An 8,654-nucleotide genomic window follows, 5' to 3' on the forward strand; every position below is an offset into this window, starting at 1 on the left:
TGACTGAAGGAGAGTCTTACAGTAGCTGATGTCTGGCACATCATCTAGTACAGGTCACGTGGTCTAAAGACGTATGTAGATGAGTGACATTGTGTCCCTGATGTGACTATGCCAACCGTGTTTGACCAGCTCTCGAGGGAGACACCAGTGAATATTCACCCCCTCCCTCCCTCCTCCTCACCCTTTTATCAGTTTCCTACTTAAGACTGGCGCGTAAATTTGCTAAAAGCCTTTTACCCCAAGCGTTTGGCCACAACTATTCGACAAAAAATTTTGAAAATAATTTGAAAATGTTTCTGTGAAACTAAGTTTTGGTCCGAGCAACAGACCAGAAGTAGTTCAGCTATAAGTAGAAGTAGATATTTTAATCTATAAGTAGTTTTTTAACGTATAAGTAGATATTTTAAGCTATAAGTAGATATTTTAACGTATAAGTAGATATTTTAACCTATAAGTAGATATTTTAACGTATAAGTAGATATTTTAACCTATAAGTAGATATTTTAACCTATAAGTAGATATTTTAACCTATAAGTAGATATTTTAACGTATAAGTAGATTTTTTAACGTATAAGTAGATTTTTTAAACGTATAAGTAGATTTTTTAAACGTATAAGTAGATGTTTTAACCTATAAGTAGATTTTTTTAAACGCATAAGTAGATATTTTAACCTATAAGTAGATTTTTAACGTATAAGTAGTTATTTTAACGTATAAGGAGAATTTAACGTATAAGGAGAATTTTAACGTCTAGGTATTTTAACGTATGTAGATATTTTAACGTATAAATATATATTTTAAAGTATAAGTGGATATTTTAAATTATAGGTATATATGTCGATAATTGATTAACGTATGTAGATATTTTAACATGTAAGTAGATATTTCAATGTATAAGTATATATTTTAATGTATAAGTATATATGTTAACAAAGTTTTAAAACCATTTTAAAGTTTGATAAACATCGATAGAAAGAGAGTGTCTGATACAGAAAACTTCAAGGTCTAGAGTTTTTATGTAATGCTGGCTTGATTCATCTAACGAGGAAATATTCGATATATTTTTATGAATAACCGTTACATTTAAGAAAGACGAGTAGTTTGAAATAGATTGACCATTGGCCTGTGAATGACGTCAGCTTCATCATAAAAATGTAATGATTAGGGCGTCCAAACATTAAAATAATTCCCTAACACGGTGTTTTTAAAGGATTTCACCTTGTTAATTTTAACAAGGCGAAATGTTTCAATGCAATTTTTTAATCGTCAGGTTTTTTGTTTGAAGAATGCCTTGTCCTGCTCTGTTTATCTGTTGGTTACATAGTCTCTCACTGGCCGAATAGAAAGTTGTTGGCAGCCAATAGAATGTTGAGTTGTCAATTTTAAAAGAGCTAGGCAGCAAAGTAGATGTCTCGTGATTGGTTGATGTAAAAACCTGGCTCTAAAAATAGATGTTTCTAATCATAATTTTGTAATGGTAAAATGGTGATGTAAATATCACATGATAATCCCCAGTAAATCTATTACGATATTCCCTATTAATATTCGTCTAAATCTGTACCGATATTCCCCATTGATGCCGTGTAAATCTGTACCGATATTCCCCATTGATGCCGTGTAAATCTGTACCGATATTCCCCATTGATGCCGTGTAAATCTGTACCGATATTCCCCATTGATGCCGTGTAAATCTGTACCGATATTCCCCATTGATGCCGTGTAAATCTGTACCGATATTCCCCATTGATGCCGTGTAAATCTGTACCGATATTTCCCTATTGACAAGACAGCGTGTAAGCCTGTGTTGACGACCACCACGATCCATTACACCTCCCCCACTCCGTGAATGGCCACGATGTCCCCCACTGACAGCCGTTGATGAAACGAGGCGAGACTTTAATGGCAATGTGATGTCGACCCCGGGAAGAGATTCAATTTGATCTCTGATTGTTTTACTTGGCTGAGTCGTGTTGGTCCCTGCACGATCTGCCGGCCCTCTACAGGCGTTTGGTGGTGGAGCATGATCCACCATACAGCCAGTGTCATCAGGTGGTGGAGCATGATCCACCATACAGCCAGTGTCATCAGGTGGTGGAGCATGAACCACCATACGGCCAGTGTCATCAGACGACGGAGCATGATCCACCATACAGCCAGTGTCATCAGGTGGTGGAGCATGATCCACCATACAGCCAGTGTCATCAGGTGGTGGAGCATGAACCACCATACGGCCAGTGTCATCAGACGACGGAGCATGATCCACCATACAGCCAGTGTCATCAGGTGGTGGAGCATGATCCACCATACAGCCAGTGTCATCAGGTGGTGGAGCATGATCCACCATACAGCCAGTGTCATCAGGTGGTGGAGCATGAACCACCATACGGCCAGTGTCATCAGACGACGGAGCATGATCCACCATACAGCCAGTGGCATCAGACGGTGGAGCATGATCCACCATACAGCCAGTGGCATCAGACGGTGGAGCATGATCCACCATACAGCCAGTGTCATCAGGTGGTGGAGCATGATCCACCATACAGCCAGTGTCATCAGGTGGTGGAGCATGAACCACCATACAGCCAGTGTCAGAAGGTGGAGCATGATCCACCATACAGCCAGTGTCATCAGGTGGTGGAGCATGATCCACCACATAGTCCCAGCAGACGGCTAAACTAACAAAACGAGAATTCCCGAGGTTACAGTTCTTGTCACAATAGGAGAAGGAAAACCAAACGTGTATGTCGTGTGAGGGGAGGGGCTAGAGGAGGCGGACTGGAGGGGGGAGGGGGGAGGGACATATTTGCCTGATTAGCTTTATTAACCAGGAGGGGAAATAAAAACGCCTTCGTTTTCCCTGTTTTAAAATGTCGTTTGAATTGTCTCCCGTTGGACGTGGCTGACCTTAATGTGACAGTTAATAAGACAGACTTGCTCAACAGCTGGTTAGGCTCCGTCTCTGTTGGTCAGCCTGCTCACGGCAAGTCGGGCTCTGGGCTCAGTTGGCTGGTGCTTAAGTCAACGAATGCACAATCAGGTTACCCTTAGGAGATGTGTGTTTGGTTTCTTGTTCTCAAGACATTTGTGTTTGGTTTGATGTGTTTAAGACATTTGTGTTTGTTTGTTTTCCTCATGACATGTGTGTTTGGTTTGATGTGTTTAAGACGTGTGTGTTTGGTTTGATGTGTTTAAGACAATTGTGTTTGGTTTGATGTGTTTAAGACATGTGTGTTTGGTTTGATGTGTTTAAGACATTTGTGTTTGGTTTGATGTGTTTAAGACATTTGTGTTTGGTTTGATGTGTTTAAGACATTTGTGTTTGGTTTGATGTGTTTAAGACAATTGTGTTTGGTTTGATGTGTTTAAGACATTTGTGTTTGGTTTGATGTCATTAAGACATGTGTGTTTGGTTTGATGTGTTTAAGACAATTGTGTTTGGTTTGATGTGTTTAAGACATTTGTGTTTGGTTTGATGTAGACATTTGTGTTTGGTTTGATGTCATTAAGACATGTGTGTTTGGTTTGATGTCATTAAGGCATGTGTGTTTTGTTTGATGTATTTAAGACATGTGTGTTTGGTTTGATGTGTTTAAGACATGTGTGTTTGGTTTGATGTAGACATTTGTGTTTGGTTTGATGTCATTAAGACATGTGTGTTTAGTTTGATGTGTTTAAGACATGTGTGTTTGGTTTGATGTGTTTAAGACATTTGTGTTTGGTTTGATGTAGACATTTGTGTTTGGTTTGATGTAGACATTTATGTTTGGTTTGATGTGTTTAAGACATATGTGTTTGGTTTGATGTGTTTAAGACAATTGTGTTTGGTTTGATGTGTTTAAGACATTTGTGTTTGGTTTGATGTCGCAAATATCCACATGCCTCGCCAATCAACTGGCAATTCTAAATGTAATTTAAATTGTGGCCCACAAAAACACGCTAACAAATGGGTCACAGATTGATCCATAATTTCATCTCCTAAAGCCGCGCTACACGTGGATAAAAAAGTCACGAGTTTAAAATTTGTGGGATTTAAATGATTTGATCATCTCTCAAGGCAAATTTAAAAGAATCAACAGCAAACAAACGCACTGTGAAACAGACATGTTTTAAACGCCATAAGGGCAGCTCAAGATTTTTCAAAGTTTTCAACGTGTAATTGAGTACGTTACACAAAGTTTATTCTACCTAATGCACACGTTAATGCTAGGATTTTAACTGCTAAGATTAATGCTACAGTTTTGACTGGCAAGTTTAACGCGATGATTTTAACCTATGTATATAGGGCTTGAATATATGTTTTGGAATACTTTATACTTCTGTACTTTAGACATGATAGACTTGTCTCTAAGGAAAAGATTTCAAGTATGACTAACACTTTGTACAGATGACATAAACCAGCGTTACATAGGTTAGTACTGACCCATAAACCAGCGTGACATACAGTAGCACTGACCCATAAACCAGCGTGACATACAGTAGCACTGACTCATAAACCAGCGTGACATACAGTAGCACTGACCCATAAACCAGTAGCACTGACTCATAAACCAGCGTGACATACAGTAGCACTGACCCATAAACCAGTAGCACTGACTCATAAACCATCGTGACATACAGTAGCACTGACCCATAAACCAGCGTGACATACAGTAGCACTGACCCATAAACCAGTAGCACTGACCTATAAACCAGTGTGACATACAGTAGCACTGACCCATAAACCAGCGTGACATACAGTAGCATTGATCTATTAACTAGCGTGGCATAGGGTAGCACTGACTTATAAACCAGCGTGACATAAAGTAGCACTGACCCATAAACCAGTAGCACTGACCCATAAACCAGTAGCACTGACCTATAAACCAGCGTGACATACAGTAGCACTGACCAAAACACCCAGGGAATAATGTCGTGTGTAGAACAAAACGAAAACGCCATAAAAACCCGACCCTCCCTTCACGGTGCTAACCGGCACAACGTCTTCCGTCGGGTAGCCATTAAGTATCGTTTTACTGGGCTCTAAAAACCCTACGTCCTCCATTTTTATCTAAGCTCTTCATTTCCATGGCAACGAAAGATTTTCTTCATTTAAACTTTTTAAAAGTTAGCTTGTTTGAAAAAAAAGAATTTAAAATTTCGAAGGGTTTGAGCGAAGAAAAAAAAACTTTGGGATAGGACAAGCAATGAGGAATTTATTTGGACATTGATTCGAGGGTTCTTTTTCAAATGTCTATCTCAGGGCCACCAGCTTCTTTCTTTAGCAAGCTATGCGCTGGGTTTTCAAAATGGCGGAGTTGTGTTGTCTGCCAACACGGGCTATTCAAAAACACGACAACGACAAAGAAAGGAAAGAAAAAAAGCAAGACACCTCCGTGGGGAAATATAGAGAAAATGGTGCAAGCAGAATTGAAGAAGACACTTTTAGGGATTTTAAATTTACTTAGTTGGATGCCGTTGAGTGAATGGTCTTTGTGGAACTGGCGGAGGGGAAAGAAGAGGGAGAGGGTGGGGGCGTTTCAAGGAAGAGATAGAATTTCAACCTTTCTTCTAAGTCTCAGCGAACTACGGGGTTTCCCGGACAAGTTAACAAATCTGCTCTCTTCGGAATTTCCCGAACAAGTGCATAAAGTAGCGTTTTTTTGGAAATACCCGAAAATGTGAACTAGCCGGTTATACTACACGTTATATATTATAACTAGCATAATTAATATGAGGGTACATAAACATTCACACATACATGTTTGCAGATCTACATACATTATATATATATATATATATATATATATATATATATATATATATATATATATATATATATATATATATATATATATATATATATATATATATATAGGCCTATATATATATATGAATGTATATATAGGCCTATATATATATATGAATGTATATATATGTGTATATATATATATATATATATATATATATATATATATATATATATATATATATATATAACTTGTAAAAGTTGTTTTGCCCCTTTCTTAAATACTCGTATGTCTGTCGGGCGGTTATTGGAGTAGTTTTCTGAGACCTTAAGACGCCACTAATATCAGGGTAGAGGCTACCCAGCCTGCTCAAGATTTCAAACTGAAACCAATCAATTTCTTACCAATGCCAGCACGCTCTAAAACGTTTTCAATATCGAAAGTTAATCAAAGGAAGTCTTGAAGAAATAGGTTTCAAAACTAGCAAAGGGTCATACGGTATTTTTGTAGTTTTAAGCTTGGGCTATGGACGTATTTCGGTAACTAAATAAGACTGCGGTGAATAGGTTGATAAAAAACATGAAGAATTGTAAAATAATCTTGGCAAATTACTAGCATATTTGAAAATAAATATCAAGTTTTTTGACGAATGTATAGTTATAAGGATGGCAAGATAAACGTAATCATAAAAGTCATCATACTGTGTACACGACAACTTTTTTTATTTTTGGAGATACTTCCTGTTTATTGCGATAATCTCGTACAAAATGTAAGTTTGCAGGACACAATTGCTGACTCTTTGTTTTGTTTGGACACAATGGCTGACTCGTTGTTTTGTTTGGACACAATGGCTGACTCGTTGTTTTGTTTGGACACAATGGCTGACTCGTTGTTTTGTTTGGACACAATGGCTGACTCTTTGTTTTGTTTGGACACAATGGCTGACTCGTTGTTTTGTTTGGACACAATGGCTGACTCGTTGTTTTGTTTGGACACAATGGCTGACTCTTTGTTTTGTTTGGACTCAATGGCTGACTCGTTGTTTTGTTTGGACACAATGGCTGTTCCGTAAAAGCAAAAAGCACGAGATAACTGATAGCCAATTACATGGACTAATCCATCAGGACTGGGCATCGGTCTAAGTAGAGGGCCTGGTAGCAAGTGTTGTACCAATAGTGTTGTACCAAGATAAAGTGTTGTACCAAGATAAAGTGTTGTACCAAGATAAAGTGTTGTACCAAGATAAAATATTGTACCAAGATGTAGTAATGTACCAAGATAAAGTGTTGTACCAAGATAAAGTGTTGTACCAAGATATAGTGTTGTACCAAGATATAGTGTTGTACCAAGATAAAGTGTTGTACCAATATAAAGTGTTGTACCAAGATAAAGTGTTGTACCAAGATAAAGTGTTGTACCAAGATAAAGTGTTGTACCAATATAAAGTGTTGTACCAAGATAAAGTGTTGCACCAAGATAAAGTGTTGTACCAAGATAAAGTGTTGTACCAAGAGAAAGTGTTGTACCAAGATAAAGTGTTGTATCAAGATAAAGTGTTGTACCAAGATAAAGTGGTGTACCAAGATAAAGTGTTGTACCAATATAAAGTGTTGTACCAATATATAGTGTTGTACCAAGATAAAGTGTTGTACCAAGATAAAGTGTTGTACCAAGATAAAGTGTTGTACCAAGATAAAGTGTTGTACCAAGATAAAGTGTTGTATCAAGATAAAATGTTGTACCAAGATAAAGTGTTGTACCAAGATAAAATGTTGTACCAAGATAAAGTGTTGTATCAAGATAAAATGTTGTACCAAGATAAAGTGTTGTACCAAGATAAAGTGTTGTACCAAGATAAAGTGTTGTACCAAGATAAAGTATTGTACCTAAATAGTTTGTAGCATGTCCACACAAAGTCTTGTATTAAAATATAAATTTAAAACTTAAGCTTAAAATGTCACCAATGGTAAAAAAAAAAACGTGTTGATCTGATAGAGATTAGCGCAAACAAATGTAATGTTTGTTTCATTCGATCAGAACTCTTCTGTCTTTATGATTAGAAATTTTCTTAAAGCCTAGCGAGCTTTGAAATAAAACTAGATATGAATAAAAACAAACATAAGCTAAATTAATTCGACATAAGTAAATTTGATGCTTTTTAACACGTCGTAAAAATTTACGATTTTGAAAAAAAAAAATCCATAAATATAATCTCCATGATTTTTAAAAAAAAACTAGAACACGCAAGTGAAACCAAATAGATTTTAGTTTCAGTGAGTAGTTATGGGTAGATGTTACACTCTATATCGCTCAACACAGTGGCAATTAATGGTGTCACCCCCCTCCCACCTTCAGAGGCGTAGCAAGCCTTCCCGGGGACAAAGTTTCGAATTTTTTATTTACAGCCCCCCTCCCCTCAAACTTTCGATTTGCACCCCCCTCAAGTTTTTCTCTATATATTTTGCTATTTTTTGCTTTGGTGTCACCCCCTAAATGGTGTCACCCGTTGCGGTCCGCACCCCCGCCCCTCCCCCCTCGCTACACCTGTGGCTCAACACAATTTGAGTCACACTAATACAAAAGGAACATATTTCAACTCGCTGTAAACAGATAGGTCAAGCTAAGTTTTATTGTCCTAACGTTTCATTCAGTAAGACATCTATGAATGAGATTTTTTTCATTTTTTTTACCACGTTTCGCTCCTCACCCCTCTTGGGTCGACACCCGCCCAGTGTTTCTTCCAGACTTTTTTCTCCGGGGGGGGGGGGGGGCACTTGAAATTTTCGTGGAGGGAGGCGGTAGACTTTCTTCGGAGGGGGGCGGACACTGTTAAAAGTATATATTTTCTATATAAATTGTATAAATTTCATTTCGTTCGGGGGGGGGGGGGGGCGGTAGAAACTCTGCACCCGCCCCACCCGCCCAACC

At 37.9% G+C, this 8,654-nt stretch overlaps 1 protein-coding gene across 1 annotated transcript; it reads right to left on the reverse strand.

Moving 5' to 3' along the window:
* Nucleotides 1-1,870: 1,870 nt before the first annotated feature.
* On the reverse strand, nt 1,871-6,860 carry LOC131929452 (polysialoglycoprotein-like; the record flags this gene model as incomplete). The annotated part of the gene is made up of 2 exons (XM_059285671.1): nt 6,523-6,860; nt 1,871-2,675 (listed from the first exon to the last, which is right to left on the reverse strand). Coding segments are annotated over exons 1-2 (1,143 nt in total), but the record flags the coding sequence as incomplete, so codon positions are not given.
* Between the last annotated feature and the right edge of the window lie 1,794 nt (nt 6,861-8,654).

The sequence above is a fragment of the Physella acuta genome, unplaced genomic scaffold (assembly GCF_028476545.2).
Source record: "Physella acuta isolate Inbredline_101_S28 unplaced genomic scaffold, ASM2847654v3 ptg001631l, whole genome shotgun sequence".
Taxonomy (NCBI): domain Eukaryota; kingdom Metazoa; phylum Mollusca; class Gastropoda; family Physidae; genus Physella; species Physella acuta.